The sequence below is a fragment of the Acanthochromis polyacanthus genome, chromosome 12, assembly GCF_021347895.1.
Source record: "Acanthochromis polyacanthus isolate Apoly-LR-REF ecotype Palm Island chromosome 12, KAUST_Apoly_ChrSc, whole genome shotgun sequence".
Classification (NCBI taxonomy): Eukaryota; Metazoa; Chordata; class Actinopteri; family Pomacentridae; genus Acanthochromis; species Acanthochromis polyacanthus.
In genome coordinates this window covers 14,404,768-14,423,782 of record NC_067124.1, presented here as the reverse complement: position 1 = coordinate 14,423,782, position 19,015 = coordinate 14,404,768, and the positions used below count along the sequence as shown (strand labels likewise).

The 19,015-nt window shown below is 39.8% G+C and overlaps 1 protein-coding gene across 3 annotated transcripts in view; it reads left to right on the top strand.

Moving 5' to 3' along the window:
- LOC110970433 (ankyrin repeat and IBR domain-containing protein 1) overlaps window positions 1–19,015 on the top strand; it is a 38,317-nt gene that overhangs the window by 10,777 nt on the left and 8,525 nt on the right. For all 3 annotated transcript variants that reach the window (XM_022220719.2, XM_022220718.2, XM_051956541.1), the window contains 12 exons: window positions 2,124–2,335; window positions 5,678–5,766; window positions 5,887–6,031; window positions 6,789–6,955; window positions 8,054–8,142; window positions 8,890–9,020; window positions 11,858–11,992; window positions 13,429–13,515; window positions 13,845–13,911; window positions 14,782–14,927; window positions 15,415–15,593; window positions 15,708–15,759. In XM_022220719.2, the coding sequence (XP_022076411.1) occupies window positions 2,124–2,335; window positions 5,678–5,766; window positions 5,887–6,031; window positions 6,789–6,955; window positions 8,054–8,142; window positions 8,890–9,020; window positions 11,858–11,992; window positions 13,429–13,515; window positions 13,845–13,911; window positions 14,782–14,927; window positions 15,415–15,593; window positions 15,708–15,759 (1,499 nt within the window). The remainder of the gene's footprint in view (window positions 1–2,123; window positions 2,336–5,677; window positions 5,767–5,886; window positions 6,032–6,788; window positions 6,956–8,053; window positions 8,143–8,889; window positions 9,021–11,857; window positions 11,993–13,428; window positions 13,516–13,844; window positions 13,912–14,781; window positions 14,928–15,414; window positions 15,594–15,707; window positions 15,760–19,015) is intronic.

Below are 19,015 nucleotides of genomic sequence, written 5' to 3'. Positions count from 1 at the left end.
GGATGGATGGATGCCCTCAGTGGAGACTATCTATCACATGCTCTAAATGCTCTTATAGTAAGCTTTTCCCATATGTCAGAAGAAACACTGGTATATCCACAATTAGATTACTCACACACTTGGCTCTTGACTTATTGTAAATAAATTGCCCACAGCACACATCCTACCTTCCAGAAAATCAATCTGAGCTATGCTTTTTTATGTATAATCTTTACTGGGGAAAAGAATTGCATCCTCCACATTAGCACTTCTGTTTATTTCTAGACTTTGTTGTCTTCTATTATGTTCTTACTAGAAACAATAGTGTGCAGAGGGATGCTACTTAACTGAGCGACATTGTACATCATTGCAAAAAGCATACATTATTGGCTATAATTCCAAATTAAAAACTAGGAAGCTTACTTTCAACTAGTCACATTCAAGTAATGACATACGGACACTGAGTTTTTAAGTCAGTTAGCCAAGCAGTGTGTGTCAAAATTTAATTTCTTTCTTATTTGTCTGAATTTCTCTGAAGTACTTCACTGACGCCATGAACTGAATAAGTGTAAAACAGTTTTGATTTGATTTGCAGCCTTAAGGTACCAATTCTCAAACTAGGTTCTCTTAACCAGCAATAAGATGAGGTGTATTAAAAACTTAGAAAAAGAAATTAAGTTAATTTAACTTGGCTTAAATTTTTGCAGAAGACTTCCACAGCCATTCTCTAATTAAGTGGGCTTAGTGGCTGCTGAGCTGTGTGTGCTACATATGAGACATACTTTGGGAGCTTAGAAGGGAGAGATTGACCCCAGAATGGTGCTATATTTATTCACCTCTATCATGGGAATGCCTCCTGCCTGTCTAAAAGGAATGGAATATTTCAGGATATTTCTCTCTGAGATTGGACTTGCATATCATTTATTTCTTGTGAAAACTTTTCAGGAACTTGTGCACTTTGTAGCTTTTACATTTCCACAGTAGGCTCTGTACAGTTTTCTTATCATTTTTCTTGTAGCTTGTCTGCTGAACTGCCTGCTTGTCAATCTTACTGTACTTCTGAAAATGTGTGTTTCCCAGCTAATTTTTGATATTTAGCTAAATGTGACGACTTTAATTTCAGACTCTTTTTAACGGCCAAAGGCATGCAGATAGGGTCATAGTCATTGATTAGTTTTAATTGAATGGAGATGGGGGGAAATTGTTGTGACATTCATTATCTAAACGAGGCCATTTAGAGTCTAAGGCATTTGATTGGTGGTGAAACGTGTCTTGAGGCTGATAATGGCCTAATTACACAGTTGACCGGGTCATGTTCCTTATTTTAGGAGGGGAGAGTATTTGGACTCAGGCACAGTCCACAAGTCATTCAATATTTATACTGAAAGGCCCTCAAACCTGTTATTGTGCTAATGTGAGATTGAACAGCTATTCTGAAACAGAAAACCAGATGGCAGCAGGTCTTTGTCGTTGGCTGCTTGAAAGGCTTCTATGGTGATGTTGCCACTGTAGTGGGATTCGTGTGGACTTTGCTGGATTCATTATCGAAAAAAAATAAGACGGGGTAGACTGGAGAAAAAAACATTTTTCTTTTATACATTCCTTCGTGGATGAAATAAGAGTTTAGTTAAGAATCTATCTCATTTTAACAGGCTAAATGGGAATTCTACCATATGTTTGTAGTTTGTCCAGGGCTGTTATACATCAAACATTCTTAAATTTTATCACAGAATCCTTACAAAATATTTTGGTCTTAGCCCTGTGAGTACAGATCAGAGCTGCTATTCCTGAAAGGCTTGTGTAACTGAGCCTGGCCTGTTGTCTTATCACATGGCTTGAAAAGGTCTGAGTTGTGGTTTTACACAAAACACAAAACATTGCTCTGCTCAACAGGGCGTTCAACCTTTATGTTCTACATTGTTTTTCTACCTTTTTAAAAAATTAAGCACTGACCTTCTACTACACCGTACACTTCTGTTTAAGTTGCAATCTCCTTGTACTTTTATTTCTTGGCTTTAACACTTTACTTGTTCCTTAATCTTGTGCTCAAAACAAAGCATCAGGTTCCTCATTTATTGCGATTTTGCTTCTCTGTTCAGTTTTTCTGTGCCAAGAAAAAAAACTAAACTTTTTTTTTGCTTCAGATTGGGACAGAGAGAAGCTCTTAGAGGCCTGGATGACCGATGCGGAGGAGTGCTGCCAACGCTCAGGGGTACAGATGCCCAACCCACCTCCAAGTGGCTGTAATGCATGGGACACTTTGCCCTCGCCCCGGACGCCACGCACCACCCGATCCTCCATCACCTCACCAGACCAAATCAGCCTCATGCCTGCCGATGATGATGAGTCTTCTCTGGTGAGAGATGTCTCAAGCTCCCTGTCAGGATAAGATAAGATAATCCTTTATTACTCCCCGTTTCTGGGGAAATTTCCCATGTTACAGCAGCATACATCATACAGTAGAGCAACAATAGCAACAGTAAACAACAACAATATAATGATAATCATAATCACAATCACATATGTCCAGGAGTGTAGGATGGGAAAGGTGGCTTATGGAATGATGTGAAGTACGAGAGAAAACTATGCAGATTATGTGGTAGGGGATTGTGTGAAGCAGTCTATTTTTGTGTAAACATCAGCCAGTGATGCTGGTGTTATGAAGTCTAATGGCAGATGGAATGAATGACTTGCGATAGCGTTCCGTATTGTTGGTTAAGTGTCTCAGTCTACTGCTGAAATTGCTACTTTGAGACTCCACAGTGTCATGCAGTGGGTGGGAGGGGTTGTCCCTGATGGATGTGAGCTTTGCCAACATCCTCCTCTCACCCACCTCCTCTATGGAGTCCAGGTAACAGCCCAGCACAGAACCGGCCCTCCTCACCAGTCTGTTCAGTCTTTTTCTGTCTCTCCCAGTGCTCCCTGTTCCCCAACAGACCACTGCATAGAAAACAGCAGACGCTACCACAGAATCATAGAATGTCCAGAGTACAGTCCTGCACACTCCAAAGGACCTCAGTCTCCTCAGCAGGTGGAGACAACTTTGGCCCTTCTTGTACAGGACCTCTGTGTTCTGTGACCAGTCCAGTTTGTTGTTGAGGTGAACACCCAGGTATTTGTATGAGTCCACTATCTCAATGTCCATACCCTGGATGCTCACCGGTGCAGGCTGAGGTGCCCTCCTCCTACGGAAGTGGATGGTCATCTCTTTCGTCTTACTGGCGTTGAGCTGCAGATGGTTCCGCTCACACCAGTCGACAACGTCAGAGATCACTGTCCTGTACTCCAGCTCATCCCCATTAGACACACACCCAACAATGGCTGTATCATCCGAGAATTTCTGAAGGTGACAGCTCCCAGAGTTGTAGTGGAAGTCCGATGTGTACAGGGTGAAGAGAAAGGGAGAGAGCACTGTCCCCTGTGGCGCCCCCATGGAAACTAAATTAGTCGTTTTTTGTTATTATTACTATTATTTCTTTATGGATACAGGTAATCTGTGCCTCTTTGCCCCAAGTTTGACAAACTGTCATTTTCTTTTCTATATTTTAATATTAAAAAGTTTAAGAAGATGTGAATGGAAATGGTAGGTGAAATTTAACCAAATGGAATGAAATCACAGGTAGACCCAGCCACATGTCCAAGGAGCTGCTGCAGTAGCAAGGAACAGCTGGAACCATGAACTGGCAAATAGTAATAGTAACAGACAGTGTGCCCATAAAAACTACATGCCAATGTTTATTTAACCGAAGCCCCTAAAGTGCCACAAATTCCCTAAAGTGTTTCTGCTGAATTCTTTAAATTTTCACTGTCACACCTGTCTTTCTGCGTAATGTTTCATTATTTCCCAGCAGTCATTAGTATTCATGACAGTGGTCTGCCCTGAAAACATAAACTCTAGCAGGACAACCTCTACTGCTAAGAGCAGCAGTAGTATTTTAATTGTGGTCTAGGCATGTATGAACGGAGGAGAATGTTGTATTATTAAAAAAAACCTTAGTACGCAAATTCAGCTCTCCATAGACTGATGATTGGGACAATAAACATAGGTAGAAAGTACTTTCCATTGCAACTGTCTGCTTTTTTTATCAAACATGATGGAACTGGCAATCAATTAAATATTTTTATAGAACTGAACTGGATAAGGATATGTTTATAAACATTACTTAGCCAAATGTCACTTTAGCTTTCTTTTTCTCATCAGAAATGACAAATGTTTTATTTGATTTCAACAGCTACATCTGCCATAAGTCATAGACATGAAAGTGTGCTGTAAAAACGTTATTGAACCTGAACAGACATTTATCAGCCTCCTGTGCTGTGAGAGGGCCGGCACACCCCCTATTTAATTGCTCGCTCATTATCCTAACTTTTCTGGGATTTCCCAGTAATAAAACGTGCTTTACAATTTCCTCTGCAGTCTCTGTGTGAACAATTGGCAAGATGGAAATTACAGCTGATAATACGATATGCTCTGCACTATATCAGTGTTTACTTAGATAATAGCTTTGTCTAGTTTCATGCCTATTGGAAATTCATTTTGTTTAAGTACTCACTATAGAAGATTACCAGTGATGCATCAAGTGCGCGGTCTAAGGATGTAATATTTACGTTTTTTCACTTTACATGTAATAACTTGCGAAATGGGGCACAACTTAGATGACACTGTTTGTAATGAATACTGCAGATTTTATTGCACACTCAAGTTATAACTTCAGCATAAATATTGTATGTACCTGTCATTTCCTGTATGTATTTGAGAATTTATATGCAGTAATAATTAATCGAGCCTTTTATTATATGACAAAGCTTCTTTTATGCTTTTGAAATGACACTGATCCCTGTAAAGATAATTTGATAGTTTTCTCAGTTTCTAAAAAGTTATTATTATTATTAGAAAACAAACATTTTTGGATGAATGATCTATCCACTGGTGGATGTTTCAATCCTTATTTCTAGCAAACTGTTGATAGACCATCGCTGAAGCTAACACATTTATCTATTATCTTATGAGAAATTATAGGTTGTCTTTGTCTGACAGTATCTTCTGTCATGGCTCTAAAAAGGCATGCCTTCAACTGCACTGTGCCAATCGACCGAGTGCACTCAAGGGCCCGTTTAAAGGTTACAGTTGATTATATCACATTCTGCTCTTTCACAAATCAATACTCACATTGTTGAAGTACACTGCCTTCTTTATGTCTTTTGTGAGGGTAAGACTCTCGCTGTAACAAGGCCTGCGTGTTTGAGTGTATGTGTTTACCCGTGTTTGTTTGTGGATCAAGTTTCTGTGGGCGTGACAAAATGCATCTGATGATCAAAACACTCAGAAAGCCACAAACTAAAGAGAGCGTACATATTCTGGGCATAATGGTTTTTCACAAACCTAGATATTCTATGTGATTACACACTCATATCAGCTCATCAGAACTAACTTTTCTATCCATGACATGAATTAAAATCAAACTACCCATAACAACATTTTGAGAAGATGCCTCTCTGAGCGCATTCTCAGATTTTTTTTCAAAGGCTGCATACACTTCAAGGATTACTATAACAAACCTAAACAATGCATGTTCCAGTCTGTTTAGTGTTTGAGTTGGGGTTTATTTATGTAAAAATGACTTGAAACAATATGCCTGTGGTCTTAAGACAAAATGCATCTTGTTTGTTAATATTCTGTCTCCATTTTCCTTCACAGTGTGGTATCTGCATGTCTTCCATCTCGGTCTTTGAGGAACCTGTCGACGTGTCCTGTGGCCATGAGTTCTGCAGAGCATGCTGGGAAGGGTAAGCCATGTTTTGGTTTTGGACAGTTGATTCTGCAGATTGACTTGGGGTGTCCCTAATCTCTTTGCAGTCAGGGTTTTCCTGATATACCTTATTGCTGTCTGCAATCTGCTTTTGAAGGTTTCTAAATCTAAAGATCCAAGAAGGAGAAGCCCACAACATTTTCTGCCCAGCCTTCGACTGCTACCAGCTAGTGCCAGTGGAAGTCATAGAAAGTGTGGTCTCCAGAGAGATGGACAGGCGCTACCTCCAGTTTGACATCAAGGTAGAGATGAAAAACAGAGATATGCACTGTGAGCTCTGCACAGAATATTGAAATAATATTGTCAACCTGCGAGATAAGCACACGACTGCAGCAGTTACATTTCAGTGCAGAGTAAAGATTTCACTGAATATAGATGCCACTTGACTGACACAGAGAAAGGGCCAAAAGCTAAAGCAGAGATTGAATAAATTTCAAATAAAGTTGCCATTACTTGGAAACAACTTTTTATTTTTGTCAACAAATTCCCAAACACCGCAACCATCCATCCAATGAAGTGAACGGCTTTCACTTTATTTTGGTTTAGATACAAGTATCTGTTTTTTTCCAATAACTGTGGCTCCTTAGTTGAAAAGTCTTAACAAGTACAACCCAAAAATAAATGATCAGCCTCTTGGTTTGAGTTGTCATAGAAACAACACTTTTCCATTTCAGCTGCACAGATGACATTTTCAGGCTTTTTTTTTGTATTTGAGGGGCCAGACTGAATTACTCACAAAATAGTTCAGCAGTTAAGACCTGATATATTTGGCTCACTGACAGCCTCGACTCAGAAATGACAGCGTGCACAGTGTAGGGGATTAATCTAACAGCATAATGTGATTTCTCAGTTTTAAAAACACCTGCAGGGGCACATTTGCAACTATTAAAGGTAAACTAACACCAAGTGGCAAATCTGAATCTTAAGTCACCCTCAGCTCAACAAAAGGTTGTTGAATTGCTGACTGATTTTAATCCTGTTTGCTTCTTCTGTTGACAGGCATTTGTGGAAAACAATTCAGCAATCCGTTGGTGTCCAGAGGCAGGGTGTGAAAGAGCAGTACGACTGAACACCCAGGGCCCAGGAACTTCCACCTCAGATCCTCTAAGCTTCCCCCTCCTTCGGGCCCCTGCTGTAGACTGTGGCAAGGGCCACCTTTTCTGCTGGTCAGTAATTAATATTAGATCATATATATGAAAATGTCAAAAATGTGTGTGAAAGATTGTTTTTGCTTTTCAAAACTCGCAGTTGTCCAAAAGTAACAGCAATATTAGAGATTATAGAAAGCAAAATATTGTCAAGCAAATATTTTTGGTTAGGTTGTGTTGACATCAGATAGGTTGCTATTATGAGAGACATTTGTTGTTTCTCACAGAAAAACATTGGAAATGTGTATTCCTTGTGGCTGTATTTCTGTGAGCAGATGCATTCCTTGAAATAACATGGAAATATGTTTTGATTTTTTTAATATAGTTGAAGTCCTTGAAAGTTCTGAAAGTTCTCACGTGCTGTGTAACTGTGGATTAGTTTAGAAAATATTTTAAGTAGCTAAGATTCATGTCAAACAGTTTTCTGTGTACTCATGTTATCTGTGTGTGTGTGCTAACTTGGCCGAATGTACAGAGGCAATAGAGCCCAGATGATGTATTCTCCACAACCTTATGTCCTTTCTATTCATACTCCCAGAGCCCTGCAGAATACCCCTGGTGCCCCCTCTCCGTGATGCAATTACATCCTGATTAATACCAAGTGATAATTATAATGCCTCAACCCTAGAGGTCGACCGATGTGTTTTTTCAGGGAACATACTGATTATTAGTAATAAAGGAGACAGTGGCTGCATCTCAGCCAAAGCAGTGCACTTTAAATTAATTTATTTTCTTGGGAATAGGTTAAAACAAAAATACAGATACTACTAATTGGGAAAAATGCTGAAGATCAGCTCCAATAAGCACTCAACCTCTACTCAGCGCATCTTGCTTTGTTGTGTGTTTCCTGGAAGTGGCTGGTGGGTTCACGCAAGAGTTCAGCCGATACATCAGCTGTTAAATGGAGATAAATCTAGCACAGGCTGCACTTTTATCGTTCCCTTGATATGAGAAAGGCATTTGACTAAAAGGCAGACTTGGCCAGTTAATGGTGGTTGACGGTTTTGACAGCATCTCCTGTGAGAATAATGTGATTGGTGTGTTCATCATTTGATCTAATTACATGTGTAATCAAGAGACAAAGTGGGAGTTCTTTCTCCATCTGTATTGTTTCAGGGAGTGTCAAGGTGAGGCCCATGAGCCCTGTGACTGCGAGACCTGGAAGTTGTGGCTGCAGAAAGTCAATGAAATGAAACCTGAGGAATGTAAGTACAGACAAAAGCTTCCTTATTTTTTTATGTTTATGTGGCTTGCCGTGAAGTTTCAGAAAAAATTACAAAATTTTTTAATTGTATCTTTTCTATCGTTTTGGTCATACCAGTAGAACTGGTGGTGAATTGATATAACAAAGAAGTTTAGTTTATTAACCAATCCCCTCACTTGCCTAGATTTTTAGGGGAACGGACAAGTGATTGATTAGGAGCTAAATTGCCCTGAACTCAACCACAGTAATTACAAACAGTTTAGTGCTAGGCCAATTAAAATCCACCGTGCTGATGATAAATTATTAATTAGAATGAACAACCCACTCACTGAAATTGCACAATGTTTAGATGCAGTAATTGGACTGTGGGCAATCTAACAGATGATTTAAGATACCCCAAGTCGCTCCAAAGTGCCACTTCGTTGATGTGACAGTGGAAAGATAAAAGCAATTATTTTGTTTCGGAACCATCTTTGCCTTCGATTTCCCCAGATTCTGTTTTATCTTGGCATTTCAAACAGCACATCAGAGGTGCTTTGATAATAGCCAATTATTCTGTTTGTGTGTGTGTGGGTGCATGAGCAACTTGGGAGATGTTAGCAAAATATATAAGCAATACACATTAGTCAGGCAGGACAATTTCCCACTCAGCACAGTGGTCTGTTTTGATGCTGTGGTAATCGCCATTCTCATTCTGTCTCATTATACCTTTATTTGTTCTCTTTACCTCTCCCTCCTTCCACTGAAGTGGCTGGTGTGAGCGAAGCTTACGAGGACGCAGCCAACTGCCTATGGATGCTCACTAACTCCAAACCTTGCGCCAACTGCAAGTCTCCAATACAGAAAAACGAGGGCTGCAATCACATGCAGTGTGCTAAGGTGAGTTAGGCAGAGGTTCACACACCTGACTTATTAATGCAGTATGGAATTCTGCTGTTTTTGCTAGAATTACCTGCAGATTGCTTTGTGATTGGGAAAAATGGCTGATTTAGCAACTCAGAAATGTTACATGTGCGTATTGGACACCATATATTGCTGTTTAGATTAAATTCAAAAAAATAGAATCATCTGTCGAGGACCGGAAAGCCCCACGTGAAATTGTAAATAGCTGTAGAACAACATCACCATTCTTTCATTAAAAGTGCCAAAGGTAGTTTTTGACATCACGTACAAATAAATAGGGTGCATTTTGGGTAATTACCTCATTTGCCCGACGCTGTTTTGAATAACATTGGGATGTTTTGACACCTTCGCCATTTACTGAAGCTGCTTGAGCAAAGCTGTTGTTGTAAATCAAAATTGTTTGTAGGAACCACAGTTGCCATTTTTGTTGTTCTGCTTTTGTTTCTCAATTATTGGTTTGTGGGAGGGAGGGAAATGGCGTTTGTGTGTGAAGAATAATTTACGTGACTGTCATACTGCAATTATAGGACAACCAAGCATTTGTTATGTACAGTCCTCAGTGTAAACAAACAGTTTAGCGGAAATTTAAGTCTGTTTATTCAGACACGCTGTCGGCATAATTGTTAAAATTTAATGTCCATATTGCCAAATCGGCTAAGTGCACACATACATTTAAACACTACAACGAACCAGTTTCACTCTGGATTATCCAAACGATTATAAACTCAAAGTAAAATGTTGGGTTTACGCACAGTGACAATTTTATAATCTGTCCCGCAGATTGAGTACAGTCAGATCAAGCTATTAGAGTAGTATAATCTTTATTACACATATTCATATGTGTATGCACACTAATTATACACCCTAACAAAGTATTATTTTATAGGTGGCATTTTACATACAGCTACAAAGCCAGTAAGTCTTGTAGTGAATCTGTAGCTTCGGTCTTGGTGGGAGAGTGAGGATAGTACATAGGTGGGTGACTGAGATAAAAGAAAGGCTTTGTGGTGAAGGAAGAGAGTGAAACTGAAAATCAAGTCAAATTGCCTGACTGCGTCTCAGTTACTGCTGGAGGGCAAACCATGGAAGGAGCACAGTGCAGTCATACAGCCAGGATCTTTTTGTCTCTGTGACAGTCCTGTCACTGTCTCCACTGGTTAGAGAGGCTGACTAGAGATAGATATTAGTTTGGGAGGAATGGAGTCCACAGAGGGCTCAGCCTCTTGACCTGTTATTACCTGGTAAGAAATGGCTTTGCCCCTGTTGCTTGGAAACATGAGATTCAGTGTTGCCAAGGAACCTTTGTTTTTTCACTGCCATTTTCTTCCCTCTTGTGTAGCTTCACACTTGTTGTATCTTAAGTCTCTCTCCACGCATGCTGTGTTTTTGTCTCTCTCTCTGTCTCTCACACACAGGCACACTCCTCTTTGATTTTGTATTGGTTTTTCTGAAGTGTCATACAAGCATTTAGTTTCCAGGACAACAGAGGTCTCAGCCTTTAGGGTTTTGTTGCTTTGGCTAACTTGTCACCCACAGAAGTACTTATAACATAGTGAGAGAAATCACTTACATCCAAATAGGCTGCAGATTGGAGTGGCTGTAGTGTTTTGTTCTGCAATACCCAATGGGACTTGCTGATCTCAAATGCAGCCTGAGTGCCTTCTAGTGGCAGCAGGCTCCGAGGATTCATCACTAGGTTCAAACAGCTGCCGATGTGCTCTTGTAGACCAGAGCACATAGAAGAAAACGGATGTGAGGAATCATCTGATAGAGAGAAAACAGACACAAGTAAATAGATTAGTGTAGTGGGTTTAGGGACTTAAAGATATGCCTCACTGCTAATTAGAATTCTGTTGCGATTTTTGAGCAGTACAAAGGAAGACTAAGGCTTCCTGTAAAGTTTCTGTCTATCCTGTTAAGTCCATACTTGTAATTTAACCCTTTAAGCTTCAGTCAATTCCAGCCGTTTTCAGTACAAAAAATCGCTAATATTCTATTTTTAAATAAAAAAAATTACGAAAAATACGGGGAATATTGGACGCGCATCGGGAGGTGCATTTCCTTGAAAACGACCGATTCGGGGATTTTATACCGACTTCAGGACATGTTTTGGACAAAATAGTTTCCTGGCTTGTGTCATCTGATGTAAAAGGTTGGATTATGGCCGTTTTTTGTGGAATCTTTTTTTTTGTGTGTAATAATAAACCCGGAAATGTGAGTCGCGCTGTGTGCTTTGAAGCCGTGTATAGAGAACGGATGGATGAATATTTGTTTTTGTCGGACAAATGTGTTTTTCTCACCCGCTGTGGTAATCGCATCTGAAAGTGGTTTATACCGGCGGATTCATGAGAATCTAAGCTTTCCATCGGTGTATAGTGTTTGTATAATCGCGTTTGCACCCGTCGGACATTCCTGAAATTCCTATGCAAATTAGTAAGTGTACCGCCGGCGGTACACTGAAGCTTAAAGGGTTAAGGAGTTAGACCACATCAGTAGAGCTGTGACGTTTTGTCGGTCTATTTACTGTGAGCATCATTTGGTGAAAATAAGCATAAACCAATTGTGTGTGGGTGTATGCAGAAAGGGATGATTTTTGCAGTCATTTCACATACCATGGAATGGAGACTTGTTCTTTTGATGGCAATTATAAAAAGTACGCAGTGACTTTTGTTCCCCTGTTTTTGGTGTCATAAAATGTAGATTCCCTCAGTATAGCTGGACAAGCATTAGTAATTGGCTACCCAGTTTTTGATGTGGCTGACCAGAGCAGAGTTAACAGAAACTAATCTTTCCATTTCATTCTGTCTCTGCAGTGTAAGTACGACTTCTGTTGGATCTGTCTGGAAGAGTGGAAAAAGCACAGTTCATCAACAGGGGGATATTATCGCTGCACCCGCTACGAGGTCATCCAACAGGTGGAGGAGCAGTCAAAAGAGATGACTGAAGAGGTACACACACACACACACACACACACACACACACCTACACACACACATCAGAACTAGACACTGTATTATTATGTTATGTATGTTTTCATACCTTTTTTATATTTTTGTTTTCAGCCCCGTTAGCTGTTTCTAAAATATGACTTCTGGGCCGTATATGACAATAGGGACCAAACAGAGTTGAGTGATGGTGGTTGTTACTGGTGGAGCCCCATGTGATGATGATGTACAGTAAAAGAGCAGAGCCTGGGCTGTGCTCTGCTATTTTTTATTCCTAAAAGTTTAAAAACAACTGCAGCAATTTAACTTTGCACTTTTGTAATATTGTCAGACTCAGTATGTATAGTTTTTTTGTTAGTAAACATATCAAAATTTTATTCCACACATTCTTCTTCTGAGTCAAAACATGGTGCTTACATTACCCACAATGCAACTTGACTTGTGTATTATGCTAGTAGCAGACAATATAGCCTGGAGCCACTAGCCTTAAGCAGGAATGAGGAGAGGGCTACTGAGGTCTGGTAAGCTCAACGCTCAAGCTCAAATTCCACTTTATATATAAAAAAATATATATATTGACATTGCCTCCAGTGAGATTACTTAGGTTACTGCAGCTACTCAAGACATTCTACAACTTCTGACAGATATGGTGTAGATTCTTGTTGAGACCTATAATCTTTTGAGTAAAACTAGTAGAATTTCCCTTATTTTCCCATATTTTAAATAAGAGATTGCGCTAACAAACATATTTTGCCCTGCCAGCCTATAAATGAATTTTTTTGTAAAACAGTCAGGAGCATCAGGAGACACAATAATGTCCCCATTTGCTGATAGTTTACCCACCTTCATACTCACAGTCTTTCTCATATTTTTTGAAGTTACTTTTTTGGCTCATTTTTCTTTAAGAGAATTGTTGAAAGTAATGAGGTAGACAGAAGGTGTGGCATGAAGGAGAAGGGACCAGAGACATTATTACGCGGCATGGGCTACAACCATTCAGCTGCCAGAATAGACTTAATAGTGTAAAGAAGCAAAATAAAAAATAGTGTACCAATGCTGATAAATCCAATTCATCGAAATAGTAGTTCAGGCAAACTTTTGTGGATCAAAGGAATATTGATTGAAACATACACATGTACAAGCAGTCAGCCAAGAAGAGCAGCCGTGTTTGTGTGCTTATACACTCAAGAAAGAACAAGAAAGCACTTGAAAACAAAAATATAAAATACGTGTCTTGAGTGCTTACCAGGGAGCTCCACAATCTTTTCCACTCATCAAAGCTAAATAAAGTTCATTCCTCCACACCAAGTGCAGATCGCACCTGTAGCACGACTTACTTTGACTCCTCACAACCAGAGTATTTACAGTTTCTCTCTGAGAGGGAACAACATGCTCAGGAGGTTATTGACTGTGACTGGTGTCTCATCACGGTTTTGCAGGCAGAGAAGAAGCACAAGAGCTTTCAGGAACTTGACCGCTTTATGCACTACTACACACGCTTCAAGAACCATGAGCACAGCTATCAGGTAAACAGGCCTGGCATTGCCTTCCAGTGATGTCTGGTTTGCATAGTATCCAAACACCCATGCACTGAATGTAGCCAGTGGGAACATGTTATCCAGTATACAACTGGTACATAACCTCATAGGTGGGCATACTATTCAATGCAACAAACTTTAAAATGATGAAAATGTGGTTTATCTGTATTCTGTACGTCACAACACCTTCATTAAAAAATCAGCTGCACCCACTTTTGTTAATTTGTTTACCTTCATATTTTGGCAGTCTCTCCAGGCTTCTCAGAATAGTTTTCCTCAACAGTAAAACTTAACAGCGTCTGTCTTTGTCACAATAGCTGGAACAGCGCCTGTTGAAAACAGCCAAAGAGAAGATGGAGCAGCTCAGTCGTGCCCTGAGTGGAAGTGAGTGCGCAGTCGGCCATAACAGTGTCAATCTTAATTACACATTGAAACTCACCTTAATCTAGTCCTGTGATATTGAGCTTTGGAAAATAGGCTGGAGGGAGAAAAGCACAAAAGAATTACAATAATGCATGAAAACAATAGGTACAATTATTATTCAGCAGGCATGTCTAAATTACAAGAAATTGGTGCTTTGTTAAAAAGCTTTGTCTAGAGTCCTATAATCCCCCATCTGTACGGGCAACTACAGTCTGTTTAGCATAGCTAAGTTGTGTTCTAAAACACAGTGGTTTAAATTTTAGTAGACTGTGATTACAAAGGTGTTAGTTACATAATTATGGTTGCCAGCTGACAGAAATAAAAATGATTTTACTCAGTGGTCATGAGTTCAGTACAGTTGAAAGTTTGTGCAGTTCTTTCTGCATAATAAAATTACACATGGGTTTTATTCTCCAGTGACAACATTTTGCATCACTATTGTGTATTCAGATCAGCTCAGAGTCAGAATGCAGATGCAAATTCTGAAAAAAAACAACAACAATAGCTCGAACATGATTCTCACCTGGGACCAAAAGGAGTTTTTATTTATTTTTATTTTTTTTACTGTTAAAGAGAGGGCTGAAGTTCACAGTTCACTAAAGGCCAGCACACTTCTTGACCTTCTCTTCCCATCAGGCTAAACACCACAGATACAATATATAAAATCAGTATTAAGTGGATTGAATGCAGTGGAGCTCTTCTTTCACATTCTCATCATTTAGTGCTGATCTGATTGGAAATAAAGGGAAGTAATTCAGACTTGAGTAAGTGATGTCTTCTTCAAAAATAACGCATTTTTGGTATCTGACTCTGTTTCCTTTTCTTTTCCAGGGGAAGGAGGCCCACCTGACACTACATTCATTGAAGATGCAGTCCTAGAACTACTAAAGACTCGCCGCATCCTCAAGTGCTCTTATCCTTATGGGTTCTTTCTGGAGCCCAAAAGCACAAAGAAAGAGATCTACGAGCTTATGCAGGTTTCAGGCCTACTTACTGAGAAGAAAGACAATTGTTCATGGCAGTCAGCCTTATGTGGGCCATTAGAGATGTGGGAATAAGGCTTTTTACCTCATGATGTTCACGGTCTGCCTCAGTTACATCAGCACATTTCAACTTTTAGTTAAATGTCTACTGTTATATAATTAGCCAGTATAGACACAGAATTTACTTTCACGCTTCTTTTTTTATTGCAGCCTTTTAGATAGTGTAGAATGAATTGGCGAGGTTCCCGTAGGTCTTACAATTTCTTAAAGGCTTGTGAACTTAATTCATTTTTGAAGTAGACATAAACAGTCGCCCTAAAAGTAGTTCACTTGTCGGGCTACTTGTAATGCCACTTTGTCCTTGAACGACCCAGCTTCGGAGCAAATTGTTTTACGAAATTTGGTATTCATGCGGTGAAGCCTCTTACTTGCTGACTTTTCAAAAGAAAAATCTCTCAGCCAGGTGTTTTTCTGCCCTCAGACGGACTTGGAGATGGTGACCGAGGACTTGGCACAAAAGGTTAACAGGCCTTACCTGCGAACGCCTCGCCACAAGATCATTCGTGCAGCGTGTCTGGTGCAGCAGAAGAGGCAGGAGTTCCTGGCCTCGGTAGCCCGAGGAGTGGCCCCCAATGACTCACCTGAGGCCCCCAGACGCAGGTAACATACACACAGGTTACTAAATGTGCGTACATAATCTTTACACTAAAAAAACACAGCTACATATGTAAATCATGATTGACAAAAATTTCTCTGTCTCTTGGTGACTTGCAGTTTTGCTGGCGGAACGTGGGACTGGGAGTATTTAGGCTTTGCATCACCTGAGGTAACAGAACAAGCCTTCATTGATTTTCAGTGAAAGTTTGTGTTAGTTAAAACATCATCTGTCACCAACATTTCAAATATCCTTTTTGACATGTATGTTATGTTGTATCAGATGTGAGATTTTGATTCATTTTCTGGCAATCTTAAGACTTATCTAAACAAATTAAAGTTGCATGGTTACGGTTGTTTTTAACAGAAATCTAATCAGTTTGAATCAGACCTGTCAAATAGCAAATGAATGGATTACCCCCTGCAGAAGATGCAATTGCAACTCTCATCAGCAATCACATCCATACTTCAGACTCAAAGTGGTTAATCAGTGTGCTCGAGACAGATACCTATGATTTGTGGCATCATTCATCTGAAAATATGAAGCGTTGATTTGATGCAATAATGTGGGCATAACCCTGTTAATATCGCACCTAATCAAATGTAATCACACTAAAACCTAAGTCACGGTTATCATATAATTAAATTATGCAGTCGTATATCTTATTATAAAGTCAATATTTATATCAAAGTCTTCTTAACATCACTGCTTTGAAATATGACTGTGTAGCAGCAATGGCAAGCCATGATGACCCAAAGATCACCATGTTATTCAACACAGTGGAGGAAGCCAGATGGTTCAGTGTTCCCCTGTGCGCCCGTTCAGAATGATTAAAAGCACAGTACTCTGGCAAACACCTAAGTAGGTTGCTCACCATCATTACACATTAGTAACAGGTGTTTCTAGTTAACACCTACAGTCATAAAACTGTCGACCACATAATGGTTTGATTATTGACCTGCCTTCTTTTCCCGCACAGCTTGATACATGCGCTCAGTATTGCCACATAAGTCAACACACTGCTGTTACTACTCCAGGTTCCTGCTGTTGTTTAGTTTCTAGACTGTGGCAGTTCTTAGACATGCAGGCTTTTTATCTGAAACAAATTCACTCGGGTTAAAAGCTCCATCACTCTTTAGGCTTTGCGTAGCTTCATTCTCAAGTGTTGACAATATGATGCAAATATGCAAATCTTACATCAGACCTAAGCGTCTCAGGTTATTGTGCACGTCTTTAAACAATGTAAAGCTGGTATTTCCCAGTAGACCTTTTTCATGGCATACATTTAAATATGTCACAGGTAGAATTAATGGTGGCCCATTTCTATTAAGTGTCCCAGTAACCATGTTAGTAAACCAGTATGCGCAACAGCAGAACCTCTCCCAAGCGAAATGCAGCCGTCATTAATACACCTGTGCTTTTCCTACTGTGACAAGTCCACGATGGCTGCTGTGGAAAAAGGTCTATTGACAGGAAGACAAATGGCAGATCAGTCGCATCTACCTGCTTGATAAATGAGTGTTGAAACTCTGTTGGCTCTGGCTGCTCAGCACCATGCGGTGAGGCGTGTTTACTTTAAAGTAAACTGTCTGAAGGACAGGAGGGTTTGTTTGCAAAAATTGAATGTAGTATTCAGAATTATGTTTTTATTAGTGCATAATCAGTGTGGAAGCAGGTCCTCTCCCACAGTGCCCGCCATGTTGCCCCCCTTTTATCCTCTGCAGTCCAGACTGGACAATCCAAACATCGTCTATGGAAAAGATGAAACAGCATAGGTTCTCCTACATGCATTAAACAGAGGTGTATACAGTTGGTTTCTGTTTGCAACCTCCCTGCTGGATGCCCCTAATTCCAACACTCTGGTACTAAACTAGTGCCCAACATGTTAATTCTGCTGTGTAATCACTATTAATTTATTCAAATTCATTTATTTCCTAACTGAAATTGGCAAAGTACTACGACAGCAAACCAAATGTAGTAGCTTATGGGAGTCTAGACAGAGCCCCTGTATTTTTATTTAGCATGATGCTATTCCTTTAATGTGTCATTATGTTAAATTAAGTTTTCTGTTGATTATAAAATAGCAATCCACATGACATGCTGCAACATGTCTTCACCTGTTGTTAGAAATACCACACCAGAGACGAAAGGTGAAAGAGCATCAAATTTTACAACATATCTCACACTGAAATGGTTAAATTTTGCAACTACTGTCAGCCTCTCTTTCTGAATATTGTATTACTTCTGCCTGATTTTAATGTTTTTACATTCTGTGCACTGCAGTTAATGGCACTTGAGCAGTTATTGCATTGAGTCCTCCTAAGCACATACAAGTATACAAGGCACAAGAAAAGATGTAACTAAGCTGGGCGCACATTACAAAGATGCAGCTTATCATCAAAAGAACAAATTATGAATGTAAATTTGGTAGAGATACTCATCGTGTCTCAACCCTCAGGTTTCAAATAACAAGCCTGCAATATTATGTTGTCAATTTATTTTTGGCATGTGTACCTAGAGGTTCACAGTAAATGTTTCCATCGCATGCTGAACACCAAGCCATTCTAAAAAAAATATTTTTACGTTTCTGTCGCCAAAATAAGGGCCTGTGTCTCTCTGCTGCAGTAATGGGAATAACATAGTAATAATCAAAGCAGGATGACGCTGCCTCACAGGCACAGCTACAGATGGTCTGCTCCATGCTTCTCACAATGCCTGCACATCGCTTCATCGTGGGCTATTTTTAGGGTGCTGGAAACATGAAAGACAGACTTGACGAATGACAGGCTTTTGATTATGAATGTGACTCAGTGACTTTTGCAAATGAATGAGATGATTGAATGAAGAATGATGTTGATCATTCACTGAGGCACTCACATGGTGATGTGAAAAACCTTTTTCATGAGAGTAACCTTGCAATTATCAGCACCTTATGAGGGTTGGCAGTGGCATTGAAATATTCCAATCATCTCGTACTTGACCACTACAAGTACAATCTTATTAAAGCTGAGTGATGTGTCAGAGTCAAGCTGTGTGAAAATTTACATCCAAAGTAATGTCTGCCTGGGTTGACTGACTAAGGTAACTGATGCAGTCATTGTCTTTTTAAAAATATATATTTTCAGTTAGATGAACTATACAGCATTGAGCTAAAAGCATTATGAGCACCTGTGCCTGACGTGCTTTTGCTGTCATTTTTATGCAGCCAAACAGCTCTATCCCACTAAAAAATGGATCTCTGAAGGTGCCCTGTGGTATCCGACATCTAGACATATTTGTGATTTTGGGTACCACAGATTAGTCTAGTTTTAGCACATTCTGCCTCCATAGACCCATTTGTATGGTTCAAACAGTTTGGCGTTTGACAGCTTTGCTCCTGGTTCATTTTTTTAGCATCCAGCACACTGACCATGGTGACTGGCTGTTG